This window comes from Coregonus clupeaformis, chromosome 12 (genome assembly GCF_020615455.1).
Source record: "Coregonus clupeaformis isolate EN_2021a chromosome 12, ASM2061545v1, whole genome shotgun sequence".
Lineage (NCBI taxonomy): Eukaryota > Metazoa > Chordata > Actinopteri > Salmoniformes > Salmonidae > Coregonus > Coregonus clupeaformis.
The window spans coordinates 7016026-7031214 of NC_059203.1; the positions used below are offsets into that span (position 1 = coordinate 7016026).

The following is a 15189-nucleotide window of genomic DNA, read 5'->3' on the forward strand; positions in this document are numbered from 1 at the left end:
AGCGATCCTTGGCTGGCGGGGACACAGCTGTGTGTGTGTGTGTGTGCATGCATGTGCATGTGTGTACCCATGTCCCCTTTCTGTCAGTGCTGACGGGCAGCCCTCTGTTTAATGTCACAACAGGAACCTGGGAGAGAACGCCATCCGCTCCATCCAGTCAGAGGCCTTCAGCAAGATGAGGAGCCTCAGGAACCTGTGAGTCCGCAATGATGAATACACACACACACCATACACACATGCACACACGTACGTACACACACACGCCCACACACACCTCACACCTCGTCTCTGGAAAATGTGATTATCTTCACAATGTTATGATATGGCTACACCATACAGCTGTAGTCATGGAATAAGTTCATTATTTTCAGATCAAAGCTAGTCTATAAAAGAGAGTGAATATATGTATTTAGCCCTAACAGTGTCCCTCCTCTCCCAGGCTCGTCCAGAGTGACAGTTTCCTGTGTGACTGTCAGCTCCACTGGTTCCCTGAGTGGCTGATGACCCGGGGGCTACAGACTGGCGTAGAGGCTACCTGTGCCCACCCCGAAACCCTGAAGGGTACTAGCATCTTCCAGGCTCCACCAGAGAGATTTGTCTGTGGTGAGTAGTGGGTGTGTGTGTGGTGGGGGGCAGTACAGTTGCTTTCTGCCTGAGACAGCGCAGGCAGCAGCTAAGACCAGATGGTGTTTTAGATTCCAGCTCAGGGTTGTTTACAGTATATGTGTGTATTTGTTTATGTTTGTGTGATTTTGTTCAAATGTCTGATTTTGTGTCTTTGTTTGAGCTGCGATGTGCTAATCCTTGTTTGTCTTTATGTTTGTGTTAAACAAGACTTTTGTATACATATCTTCTGTCACTGAGATAAAACATTTGGTTACAAAGAATAATGCTTATCTCATTTTCTTGTCCTCCCTCCGTCTCTCTCCTCCCTCCCTCCGTCTCTCTCCTGTAGATGACCTGCCTATGCCCCAGATCACGGTGCAGCCAGAGACCACAGTGACGGTTCTGGGTAGTGACGTGCGCCTCACGTGCACGGCGGCCAGCAGCAGCAGCTCACCTATGACCTTCGCCTGGCGCAAAGACCAGGAGCTGCTCCGCCATGCTGAGGTGGAGAACTTTGCCCACGTGCGCGCTCACCACGGGGGGGTGCATGAGGCCGGGGGGGTGATGGAGTACACCACCATTTTGCACCTGCGCCATGTGACCTTCGCCCACGAGGGCCGATACCAATGCATCATCACCAACCACTTTGGCTCCTCCTACTCCACCAAGGCCCGCCTCACTGTCAACGGTACGCTGCCAGGCCCTGAAGTGTTAACTGTCTCCCAGTATGACTGGTTTATACAAAATCTAATGCTATTTGTTACATGCGCCGAATACAACACCTTACCGTGAAATGCTTATTTACAAGCACTTAACCAACGATGCAGTTTAAGAAAATAGAGTTAAGAAAATATTTACTAAATAAACTAAAGTTAATTATGAAAATAAAAAGTAACACAATAAAATAACAATAATGAGGCAATATACAGGGGGTACCGGTACCGAGTCAATGTGCGGGGGTACAGGTTAGTCGAAAGAAAAGGACGACTCTCGGTCAACCAAGATTTTTTTTAGTCGGGGACAGCCCTAGTTTGTTTGTTTGTGTGCGTGTGGTTGGATAATTTTCCCTCTGTAATATGCTGATTTAGTAGATATTTTCCCCATTTAAACTCCATAACAGGGCAGAATGAGATTAGTGGTAATTCTTAGCTTAAACAAAGTATCTCTCTCTCTCTGTCCCTCTGCATCTCTCTCTGTGAGTTTCTCTGGGTGGAATTTGGAACAAATTGATTTAGGCTTGTTGTGGTGCTGACAGTGCCCATATATTACACGTCCTTTCAGTTAGGCCAACCGATGCTGACTGATTGTTTGCTGGCAGACTGTAGTTTGGTTTCCTGGCTGCCCTGCCCACCCAAATGAAACCGTCTCCCTAGCCATCTCCCCAACCCAATTCAACTTCTAAACAATGATAGCAGAACCGCCTCTTCCTATACGCAGACTACGCGCTGTGCGTAGGGCACTGCGGCTGCTAGGGCACCCCGACCTTAAAATACAGATTTTGGAACTAAGTCAGGGTCTCAACTTACTGTTGAGGTAGAAAAGTAGAATACACAAGGTGCAATTTCAAATTGTAGTAGTGCATCAACAGTTTTCCACTTGTTAGTCACTCAATTAGGCCATGTCAGCTAATATTGTTTTAGATTGTTAGGTAAAGTAGTTTAGCCAGCTATCTAATCCTTGTAGTAGGCCTAATCATCACCAAATTACTGACTGGGCACGCATTCAGTGCTCATTGATTTTGTTAGTCGCTCTCACAGATATCATATAAACATGGCATAAGTCATTACAAAATGTGTAGAATTGCAGGAAATTACCTTTTTAAAACTGCCATACTTTCTCTACACTCCATTGCAAAATGGGAGGGACTGTTATGTAGCTGTGGTGTTAACCTCAGTATATCTCTGTTGTGGCTAACCCAGTGTCTCATCTCCTCCATTCCCACACAGTCATGCCTACGTTTGTGAAGACCCCTCGAGACAACACCATCCGTACGGGCACCACTGCCAAGCTGGAGTGTGCGGCCGAGGGGCACCCCACCCCCGAGATCGCCTGGCAAAAGGACGGAGGCACGGACTTCCCGGCGGCACGCGAGCGGCGGATGCACGTGATGCCTGACGATGACGTGTTCTTCATCATGGACGTCAAGCTGGAGGACATGGGCGTGTACAGCTGCACCGCCAAGAACACAGCGGGCACCGTGTCTGCCAATGCCTCTCTCACCGTGCTGAGTAAGACTTGACTGCTGGCAATGCTCTACACCTACTGACACACTCACCCACACCCCTCTACAATGTTTGAGGATTTATGGTTCAGGTGACCATTATTGATACTACTTCCGACAAAATATGTACACTTGTAAACGGCTCTAAAGCCAGTTGTGAACTGGTCGCCTTGGTCATAGAATGAAATGCTTCTGGCAGCTGTGGCCTTCCTCTGAGTCAGAGGTCAGGGTAGGGGTTAGATGGGGGAGGGTGAGATAGGGGGACTTCACAGAGGGGTGTTTGTTACTTCTCACCCCTCTCCTCTCAGGGTGGAGGCCTCAGTTCTCCTGGAGGGGCTTCTATTGATAGTGTGAGGACTGAGGCTAGTTGATGAGATCACATATTGTCAAGTACTGTAATGTGTAAGGGCTTGGTCTACTCCACTGTATGTAGACTGTAGTAGTGCAGAACAACTCCTCGCAGGGATATGAGATAGCAATAGCCCTCAGGAGTGGCTTTGTAATGTTTAGTCATGCATGAGGAAAGCTCAGAGCTGAGGCCTTGTCTGAAGAGGTGGAGGAGACAGAGGGGGAAGGAGGGTGGGAAAGGGGTAAGTGAAATCTCTTAATCTTTGTGTTTCCTGCTGAGAGGGAAAGGGTTCTGTCTAAGAGTAGGGGCGTCAAACGTTCAGCCTGCTGCGGAGACCCTATGGACACTAGTCTAGAGCCCCTAGTTAAATTGTGCTTAGGAGCATTTTTTGAATCTCTAAATGGTTAAATGTTTTCTTCATTTACTATCATCCTAAATTAAGAGATAAATATTTTGCCATATCTAATTAATGTATAATGAACAAAAATATAAATGCAACATCAAATCAAATTGTATTTGTCACATGTACCGAATACAACAGGTGTAGACCTTACCGTGAAATGCTTACTTTACAAGCCCTTAACCAACAATTCAGTTCAAGAAATTTAGATATTTACTTAATAAACTAAAGTAAAAAATGTAATCAAAAGTAACACAATAAAATAACAATAACGAGGCTATATACAGGGGGTACCGGTACCGTGTCAATGTGCGGGGGTACAGGTTAGTCAAGGTAATTTGTACATTGGTAGGGGTAAAGTCACTATGCATAGATAATAAACAGCAAGTACCAGCAGTGTAAAAACAAAGGGGGTCAATATAAATAGTCTGGGTGGCCATTTGATGAATTGTTCAGCAGCCTTGTGGCTTGGGGGTAGAAGCTGTTAAGGAGCCTTTTGGACCTAGACTTGGTGCTACGGTACCGCTTGCCGTGCGGTAGCAGAGAGAACAGTCTATGACTTGGGTGACTGGAGTCTTTAACAATTTTATGGAACTTCCTCTGACACCGCCTAGTATATAGGTCCTGGATGGCAGGAAGCTTGGCCCCAGTGATGTACTGGGCTGTACACACAACCCTCTGTAGCGCCTTACAGTCGGATGCTGAGCAGTTGCCATACCAGGCGGTGATGCAACCGGTCAGGATGCTCTCAATGGTGCAGCTGTAGAATGTTTTGAGGCTCTGGGGAACCATGCCAAATCTTTTTAGTCTCCTGAGGGGGAAAGGGCGTTGTTGTGCCCTCTTCACAACTTTCTTGGTGTGTTTAGACCGTGATATATTGTTGTTGATGTGGACACCAAGGAACTTGAAACTCTCTACCCGCTCCACTACAGCCCCGTCGATGTGAATGGGGGTGTGTTTGGCCCTCCTTTTCCTGTAGTCCACGATTATCATCTTTGTCTTGCTCACATTGAGGGAGAGGTTGTTGTCCTGGCACCACACTTCCAGGTCTCTAAACTCCTCCCTACAGGCTCTCATCATTGTCGGTGATCAGGCTTGCCACCGTTGTGTCGTTAGCAAACTTAATGATCGTGTTGGAGTCGTGCTTGGCCATGCAGTCGTGGGTGAACAGGGAGTACAGAAGGGGACTAAGCACACAACCCTGAGGGGCCCCTGTGTTGAGGATCAGCGTGGCAGATGTGTTGTTGCCTACTCTTACCACCTAGGTGCAGCCCGTCAGGAAGTCCAGGATCCAGTTGCAGAGGGAGGTGTTTAGTCACAGGGTCCTTAGCTTAGTGATGAGCTTTGTGGGCACTATGGTGTGGAACAATGAGCTGTAGTTAATGAACAGCGTTCTCACATAGGTGTTCCTTTTGTCCAGGTTGGAAAGGGCAGTTTGGAGTGCGATTGAGATTGCGTCATCTGTGGATCTGTTGGGGCGGTATGCGAATTGGAGTGGGTCTAGGGTTTCCCGGATGATGGTGTTGATTTGAGCCATGACCAGCCTTTCAAAGCACTTTATGGCTACTGACGTGAGTGCAACAGGGCGGTAGTCATTTAGGCAGGGTACCTTCTCTTTCTTGGGCACAGGGACTATGGTGGTCTGCTTGAAATGTAGTTAATACAGACTCGGTCAGGGTGAGGTTGAAAATGTCAGTGAAGACATTTGCCAGTTGGTCCACGCATGCTCTGAGTATCCGTCTGGCCCCGCGGCCTTGTGAGTGTTGACCTGTTTAAAGGTCTTACTCACATCGGCTACGGAGAGCATGATCACATAGTCGTCCGGAACAGCTGGTGCTCTCATGCATGCTTCAGTGTTGCTTGCCTCGATGCGAGCATAAAAGGCATTTAGCCTGTCTGGTAGGCTTGCGTCACTGGGCAGCTCGCGGCTGGTTTTCCCTTTGTAGTCCGTAGTAGTTTGCAAGCCCTGCCCAGAGTTTTTTTTCACCTCTGGTTGCACATGTGACATGCTGGTAGAAATGAGGTAAAACGGATTTAAGATTGCCTGCTTTAAAGTCCCTGGCCACTAGGAGCGCCGCTTCTGGATGAGCATTTTCTTGTTTGCTTATGGCCATATACAGCTCGATGAGTGCGGTCTTACTGCCAGCATCGGTTTGTGGTGGTAAATAGACGGCTACGAAAAATATAGATACAAATCTCTTGGTAGATAGTGTGGTCTACAGCTTATCATCAGGTACTCTACCTCAGGCGAGCAATACCTTGAGACTTTCTTAATATTAGATATCGCGCAGCAGCTGTTATTGACAAATAAACACACACACCACCGGACGTAGCAGTTCTGTACTGCCGATGGACGGAAAACCCAGCCAACTGTATATTATCCATGTCGTCATTCAGCCACGACTCGGTGAAACATAAGATATTACAGTTTTTAATGTCCAGTTGGTAGGATAGTCTGGAACGGAGCTCATCCAGTTTATTCTCCAGTGATTGCACGTTGGCAAATAGAACGGATGGTAGAGGCGTGTTAACCACTCGCCTACGAATTCTCACAAGGCACCCCGATCTCCGCCCCCTGTACCTCTGTCTTTTCTTCACGCGAATGACGGGGATTTGGGCCACGTCTCGGAGAAACAGTATATCCTTCGCGTCGGACTCATTAAATAAAAAATCTTTGTTATTTTTGAGGTGAGTAATCACTGTTCTGATATCCAGAAGCTCTTTTCGGTCATAAGAGACAGTAGCAGAAACATTATGTACAAAATAAGTTACAAACAATGTGAAAAAACACACAAAATAGCACCGTTGGTTAGTAGCCCGTAAAACGGCAGCCATCCTCTCCGACACCATTGTGACATGCAACAATGTCAACGATTTTACTGAGTTACAGTTCATATAAGGAAATCAGTCAATTGAAATAAATAAATTATGCCCTAATCTATGGAATTCACATGACTGGGCAGCGGCGCAGCCATGGTTGGGGAGGGCATAGGCCCACTCACTGGGGAGCCAGGCCCAGCCAATCAGAATTAGTTTATTACAGACAGAAATACTCCTCAGTTTCATCAGCTGTCCGGGTGGCTGGTCTCGGACAATCCCGCAGGTGAAGAAGCCGGATGTGGAGGTCCTGGGCTGGCTACACGTGGTCTGCGGTTGTGAGGCTGATTGGATGTACTGCCAAATTCTCTAAAACGACGTTGGATGCGGCTTATGGTAGAGAAATTAACATTCAATTATCTGGCAACAGCTCTGGTGGACATTCCTGCAGTCAGCATGCCAGTTGCACGCTACCTCAAAACCTGAGACATCTGTGGCATTGTGTTGTGTGACAAAACTGTACATTTTAGAGTGGCCTTTTATTGTCCCCAGCACAAGGTGCACCTGTGTAATGATCATTCTGTTTAATCAGCTTCTTGATATGCCACACCTTTCAGGTGGATGGATTATATTGGTATAAGAGAAATGCTCACTAACAGGGATGTCAAAAATGTATGCATATTTTGTGCATATGGAACATTTCTGAGATATTTTATTTCAGCTCATGAAACATTGGACCAATACTTTACATGTTGCGTTTATGTTTTTGTTCAGTATATATTACGCTACTTTCCATGATGTGGACAGTATGTGTTACTACATTACACAAGCTGACGGTTTGACCACATCTAATTGGGGGGGAATTACACATCCCTTTTTACCTCAGATTGGTTATAAAGGCTATAAAAGTTTATAGTCAACACGATAACAGAAGATCGTAGGTCTTAGAACGCAGCTATCATTTTCTTTCTCAAATGGAACAGATCATTTTGGGCGGTTTCTCTATAAAAATTGCTGGCCACACATCAATACACGGATTTGAAAGTCAAATGATCACTTAAATAACAGCCAACCGTTGTCACTGTTGGTATCCTATAGCGGGTCATGATTAGTTGAAATTAACTAACAGAAAAAGTGTTGTTTTCTTTTCCGTGATGGCAGCCTCCCAAAATCAACATCTGCCATTCCAAAATATAGATAGAAGCCTTCTACAAATTCTCATTTAACCAACCATGTATAGGTTATTCCAAGTTTCCTTGTGGCCTTTGAATAGTGTTAGTTTAAACAGCGCTACACCCCAAACATTTTCCCCCTGTTCTATTGATTTCAAAGTGATATTGATGGAAGTGATTTTATAAAAAAAAGGTGTTGCTTTACACTTACTGCGTTGGTGACCCACTTGAATCAAAATGCAACACTTCAAAATGTAGCTAGCTGTCTTCTACAAATTGTCCTCTAACCAGTGATGTACACATTATTCCCATATTCCATGTGGTTTTTGAGCTGTGTTAGTTTTAACAGGACGTGCAACCTCACGCAATTGATTCCGACGTGATAATCGATAGGAGTGATTGACAAAACAGTGTTGCTTTTGGAACGCGCCTACACAAAAGGCTCATTAGAATTATGTACACAATATGCCCACTGTTGCGTCATTAGAATTTGTGAGAATTAACGCAGTGGTTAGGATAATTAACGTAGCGGTTAGGATAATTAACGTAGTGGTTAGGAGAATTAACGTACCAGTTAGGAGAATGAACGTAGCGGTTAGGATAATTAACGTAGAGGTTAGGATAATTAACGTAGCAGTTAGGAGAATGAACGTAGCAGTTAGGAGAATGAACGTAGCAGTTAGGAGAATGAACGTAGCAGTTAGGAGAATGAACGTAGCAGTTAGGAGAATGAACGTAGCAGTTAGGAGAATGAACGTAGCAGTTAGGAGAATGAACGTAGTGGTTAGGATAATTAACGTAGCAGTTAGGAGAATGAACGTAGCGGTTAGGAGAATGAACGTAGCGGTTAGGAGAATGAACGTAGCAGTTAGGAGAATGAACGTAGCAGTTAGGAGAATGAACGTAGCAGTTAGGAGAATGAACGTAGCAGTTAGGAGAATGAACGTAGCAGTTAGGAGAATGAACGTAGCAGTTAGGAGAATGAACGTAGCAGTTAGGAGAATGAACGTAGCGGTTAGGATAATTAACGTAGCAGTTAGGAGAATGAACGTAGTGGTTAGGATAATTAACGTAGCAGTTAGGAGAATGAACGTAGCGGTTAGGATAATGAACGTAGCGGTTAGGAGAATGAACGTAGCGGTTAGGAGAATGAACGTAGCGGTTAGGATAATTAACGTAGCGGTTAGGAGAATGAACGTAGCAGTTAGGAGAATGAACGTAGCAGTTAGGAGAATGAACGTAGCAGTTAGGAGAATGAACGTAGCAGTTAGGAGAATGAACGTAGCGGTTAGGATAATTAACGTAGCGGTTAGGAGAATTGACGCAGCGGTTAGGAGAATTTACATAGTTAACCTACTTTGGTTAAGGTTAGGAAAAATATTAGGGGATAGGTTAGCTAACATGCTAAGTAGTTGCAAAACGCACCAGTTGTGTCAATTTAGTTTGAGAAGTAATGAGAGTAGAGTTGGGAATGACCTGTCTGCGCTAGTGGGATTACTAGACTTTGACCTTTCCCTCCTGTCTACAGAGACGCCCCACCTGGACCAAGAGCTGGAGGACCGTAGTGTGGTGGTGGGGGAGACTGTAGCCCTGCAGTGTAAGGCCCAGGGCAGCCCCCCACCCAAAATCACTTGGCTGAGGAACGACGAGCCCCTCCACTCCTCTGACCGACACCACTTCACCCCCGGCAACCAGCTGCTGGTGATCGGCAGCGCCGCCCTAGAGGACGCTGGGAGGTACACGTGCGTCATGTCCAACACGCTGGGCACGGAGCGCGGCCACAGCCAGCTGAGTGTCCGTCAGCGGCAGACCGGCTGCTCCGCTCCGTCCGGCCCCAGCACCGTCACCATGGGCATCATCGTAATTGCCGTGGTGACCAGCATCGTGGTGACCTCGCTGGTGTGGGTGTGCATCATCTACCAGACGCGCAAGAAGAGCGAGGAGTGCAGCGTAACCAACACGGGTGAGAGGGCACTCATATAGTTATACTTATTTACATTTACATTTTAGTCATTTAGCAGACACTCTTATCCAGAGTGACTTACAGTTAGTGAGTGCATACATTTTCATACTTATCACAGGAAATGGCTGTTCACCATCCATGTCATGGTGTTGACCGTAGTTTGTGCTGGTGCTAATGTTATCTGTCCCCTCTCCTCCCTTCCCAGATGAGACAATCGTGCCCCCGGACGTCCCCAGCTACCTGTCCTCCCAGGGGACCCTCTCGGAGCGCCAGGACGTGTGTATCCGCGTGGAGGCTAGCGTTGGACCTCAGCCCAACGGACACATAGACAACACAGGTAAAGTCTTCAGCTTGGTTCCCATATGAACCTCCAATTCTCCTCCATGACTGAACTGCTGGACCGCTCAAGGTCCTTTTGTATCTAACTTCACGGAATGTTTGCTTTACGTCTCCTCTAAATTCATGGAATTGTGGAAAAGTGTAGGCGTCTTAATAACTATATTCTCTCTGTCTATGTGCTGGTGTAGGTTACAATGGGGCTGTAGTTTGTACAGAGTGTATGGAGAATGGGAACAGCTACTCCAAGTCAGACTCAGAATACCTCCCCCAGGGGCTTGGACCTGCAGGCCTGGAGTACCAACAACGCGCTCACCCCCAGCACATGGACTACAGTGTACCTGTACCCCTAGGGGTGGACACGGGACCCTACACGGCCCCCCTCTGCAACGGGACCCCCAATGGAGTCAGAAGGGATGCCCCGCCACCTGAATTTCCCAGCAACCACAACACAGTGTCATCACAGAGAAAACACAACAGAAAAGGTAGAGTGATATTCCTATTCCACACTGTTGAGGACAGGATGGGGAATGCTGGAGAATCTGTTGTCGTTTGAGCCCTTAGTTGTGTAGATGACCCTGCCATGACGAATCACCATGAAGGGAGTATGGTGGATAGTCTGTGGCCTATATTTGACAGTGTATTCTACTGTAGTTGGGAGGCTGAACATGCTAAGGATACCTCTCACCTTAAGTAACATGAAAAGCAGCACTGAGTTCCCATCGCTGCCACACTCACAGGGGAGCAGGTCGGGTCTTGTCCTGGGATGCTGTACCCTTTGGCAAGGAACCATCTGGGATGAATTGGTGGTCGAATGTCGATCTCCGCTTCATAATGTAAACGTAGCAATATGGATGCATTCCATAGCCAATAGCCTTGAGTTCTGTACAGATAGATGTCTTGATAAGTGTATGTGCAGTGACTGGCTGACGTGGCGTTCTCTTCTCTCTCTTTTTTTCTCTCCCAGGTTCCTCAGTGAACAGGACAGGACACACAATGCTAGTGTGCTCCCCATCCCAAGAGGAGGCCTTCCACAAGCCGGTGAAACTCGCCCCCGTAACACACCAATACACACTGGACACGGATTGTGAGCCAGAGCTCAGACAGACTCTACTGTCCAACGGACACACTCCCAGAGCCTCCCAGAGTGACAGCACCCCCCTCAGGAGCGCCAGCGACTAGCAGGCTCTCCCCACCCTGACACTAACAGACTCACTAGCCCTGAGAGGACTTGTTCTTTGCACTGGGAACTGCTACCTCAAACAGAGAGGCCAAGATCTGATCCCCTCCCCTAACAGGGCGGGAGCAGGGAGGGGGGTGGCATCCAGAGTTTTGAAGGCGGAGCTTGTGTGGGTGGCGTCCCATCTGAGCGTATCAGCTGTACATACTTAAAACCTTCCCCTGGGAGGTGTCAACCAATCCTAGCTCCAAATGTGACTTGCATTTGAAGCATGCAAATGTAGGGAATATTTTACAGTAATGTGCGAAAGAGATATACCATTTGACAATTAACTGTACATAAGAGTTTTCATATATATATTATATAACTTTTACAAAGAGTATTTGAATTTATTCTGTGCATGACAAAGAACGGAGTGATGGTATTCTTTTGTCTCTTTAACAAGCCTTGTCAGCCTCTACTTACCAGCTTCAACTGCGGTGCCTTATTGCATGATCAAAGAAACCACGAACCGGACTCGTAGTATAGCAGAGATTTCTGAGAGCTATCGTACACTCTTTGTCATATCATGGAACACTTTATTGCACTTGAATGTTGTTTGACAAACACAAACGCTGCCCGTCATGGCCTTAAACCATAACTCATATTTACTGGTATTTTATGAAGGAAGCTTTGATTTAATTTATTTTGGTACGTGATATGGTACAACCTAGGACAAGGGAGTGTTTGGGATATGAATCTAGGTTATTGATGTTTAAGCACTTTGGTATTCATCATAAATGACCTCTGGAAACGCAGACTCGGTACATGTAACCCAATAGGAATGTAAGAAATCCTAGTCAGGAAACGCGACACATTTCTGACATAGCCATGGAATGTCAAGTCTCTTCCACCTGTCAAGGTACTAACTATAGTGCCATCAGAAAGTATTCATACCCCTTGACTTATTCCACATTTTTGTTGTGTAACAGCCTGAATTCAAAATTGATTAAATAGATTTTCACCCATCTACACACAATACCCCATAATGACAAAGTGAAAACGTGTTTTTAGAAATGTTAGCAAATATATGGAAAATTACTTTCAAGTAGATTTAGGTCCAAACTGTAACTCGGCCACTCAGGAACATTCACTGTCTTCTTCGTAAGCAACTCCAGTGTAAATTTGGCCTTGTGTTTTAGGTTACTGTCCTGCTGAAAGGTGAATTCATCTCCCAGTGTCTGGTGGAAAGCAGACTGAACCAGGTTTTCCTCTAGAATGTTGCCTGTGCCTAGCTCCATTCCGTTTATTTTTTATCCTGAAAAACTCCCCAATCCTTAACGGGCGGCAGGTAGCTTAGTGGTTAAGAGCGTTGTGCCAGTAACCGAAAGGTCGCTGGTTCTAATCCCCGAGCCGACTAGTTGAAAAATCTGTCGATGTGCCCTTGAGCAAGGCACTTAACCCTAATTGCTCCTGTAAGTCGTTCTGGATAAGAGCGTCTGCTAAATGACTAATTATTATTAATGATTACAAGCATACCCATAACATGATGCAGCCACCATTATGCTTGAAAATATGGAAGTACTCAGTAATGTGTTGTATTGGATTTGCCCCAAACATAGCACTTTGTATTCAGGATTAAAAGTTAATTGGTTTGCCACATTCGTTGCAGTGTTACTTTAGTGCCTTGTTGAAAACATGATGCATGTTTTGGAACATTTGTGTTCTTTACAGGGTTCCTTCTTTTCACTCAGTCAATTAGGTTAGTATTGTGGAGTAACTACAATGTTGTTGCGCCATCCTCAGTTTTCTTCCATCACAGCCATTAAATTATGTAACTGTTTTAAAGTCGCAATTGGCCTCATGGTGAAATCCCATAGGGGTTTCCTTCCTCTCCGGCAACTGAGTTAGGAATGACGCCTGTATTTTTGTAGTGACTGGATGTATTAATACACCATTCAAAGTGTAATGAATAATTTGACCATGCTCAAAAGGATATTCAATGTCTGCTTTTTCTTTACCCATCTACCAATAGGTGGCCTTCTTTGTGAGGCATTGGAAAACCTCCCTGGTCTTTGTGGTTGAATTTCTGTTTGAAATTCACTGCTTGATTGAGGGACCTTACAGATAATTGTATGTGTGGATGAGATGAGGTACAGTGGGGAAAAAAAGTATTTAGTCAGCCACCAATTGTGCAAGTTCTCCCACTTAAAAAGATGAGAGAGGCCTGTAATTTTCATCATAGGTACACGTCAACTATGACAGACAAAATTAGGAAAAAAAATCCAGAAAATCACATTGTAGGATTTTTAATGAATTTATTTGCATATTATGGTGGAAAATAAGTATTTGGTCAATAACAAAAGTTTCTCAATACTTTGTTATATACCCTTTGTTGGCAATGACACAGGTCAAACGTTTTCTGTAAGTCTTCACAAGGTTTTCACACACTGTTGCTGGTATTTTGGCCCATTCCTCCATGCAGATCTCCTCTAGAGCAGTGATGTTTTGGGGCTGTCGCTGGGCAACACGGACTTTCAACTCCCTCCAAAGATTTTCTATGGGGTTGAGATCTGGAGACTGGCTAGGCCACTCCAGGACCTTGAAATGCGTCTTACGAAGCCACTCCTTTGTTGCCCAGGCGGTGTGTTTGGGATCATTGTCATGCTGAAAGACCCAGCCACGTTTCATCTTCAATGCCCTTGCTGATGGAAGGAGGTTTTCACTCAAAATCTCACGATACATGGCCCCATTAATTCTTTCCTTTACACGGATCAGTCGTCTTGGTCCCTTTGCAGAAAAACAGCCCCAAAGCATGATGTTTCCACCCCCATGCTTCACAGTAGGTATGGTGTTCTTTGGATGCAACTCAGCATTCTTTGTCCTCCAAACACGACGAGTTGAGTTTTTACCAAAAAGTTATATTTTGGTTTCATCTGACCATATGACATTCTCCCAATCCTCTTCTGGATCATCCAAATGCACTCTAGCAAACTTCAGACGGGCCTGGACATGTACTGGCTTAAGCAGGGGGACACGTCTGGCACTGCAGGATTTGAGTCCCTGGCGGCGTAGTGTGTTACTGATGGTAGGCTTTGTTACTTTGGTCCCAGCTCTCCGCAGGTCATTCACTAGGTTCCCCCGTGTGGTTCTGGGATTTTTGCTCACCGTTCTTGTGATCATTTTGACCCCACGGGGTGAGATCTTGCGTGGAGCCCCAGATCGAGGGAGATTATCAGTGGTCTTGTATGTCTTCCATTTCCTAATAATTGCTCCCACAGTTGATTTCTTCATACCAAGCTGCTTACCTATTGCAGATTCAGTCTTCCCAGCCTGGTGCAGGTCTACAATTTTGTTTCTGGTGTCCTTTGACAGCTCTTTGGTCTTGGCCATAGTGGAGTTTGGAGTGTGACTGTTTGAGGTTGTGGACAGGTGTCTTTTTATACTGATAACAAGTTCAAACAGGTGCCATTAATACAGGTAACGAGTGGAGGACAGAGGAGCCTCTTAAAGAAGAAGTTACAGGTCTGTGAGAGCCAGAAATCTTGCTTGTTTGTAGGTGACCAAATACTTATTTTCCACCATAATTTGCAAATAAATTCATTAAAAATCCTACAATGTGATTTTCTGGGTTTATTTTTCTCAATTTGTCTGTCATAGTTGACGTGTACCTATGATGAAAATTACAGGCCTCTCTCATCTTTTTAAGTGGGAGAACATGCACAATTGGTGGCTGACTAAATACTTTTTTCCCCCACTGTATGCCATTCAAAAATCATGATAAACACGATTACTGTACACAGTCCATGCAACTTATTATGCGACTTGTTAAGCAAATGTATACTCCTGAAGGTATTTAGGCCATAACAAAGGGGTTCAATACTTATTGACTCAAGACATTTCAGCTTTTTATTTTTAATTAATTTGTAAAAATTTCAGAAAACATATGTCCACTTTGACATTATGGAGTATTGTGTGTAGACCAGTGACAAAACATTTCAATTTAATCAATTTTAAATTCATGCTGTAACTCAACCAAATGTGTAAAAAGTCAAGGGCTGTGAATACTTTCTGATGGCAATGTACCAACCAGGGGTTAGAACCGAAATCATTTTCCATTTGTTTAGTTCTGAACGGAACCATTTTTGTAATTTTTTGCTGTTCCA

General features: G+C 45.2%; 1 protein-coding gene across 2 annotated transcripts in view; it reads left to right on the forward strand.

Annotated features, from left to right (window-relative positions):
• LOC123492029 (leucine-rich repeats and immunoglobulin-like domains protein 1) overlaps positions 1–12033 on the forward strand; it is a 47111-nt gene extending 35078 nt beyond the window's left edge. For both annotated transcript variants that reach the window (XM_045223670.1, XM_045223671.1), the window contains 8 exons: positions 124–195; positions 440–603; positions 956–1294; positions 2553–2834; positions 9094–9528; positions 9734–9865; positions 10056–10349; positions 10832–12033. In XM_045223670.1, coding sequence (XP_045079605.1) covers positions 124–195; positions 440–603; positions 956–1294; positions 2553–2834; positions 9094–9528; positions 9734–9865; positions 10056–10349; positions 10832–11046 — 1933 coding nt within the window. In that variant the 3' untranslated portion in view covers positions 11047–12033. The remainder of the gene's footprint in view (positions 1–123; positions 196–439; positions 604–955; positions 1295–2552; positions 2835–9093; positions 9529–9733; positions 9866–10055; positions 10350–10831) is intronic.
• Positions 12034–15189: the final 3156 nt, after the last annotated feature.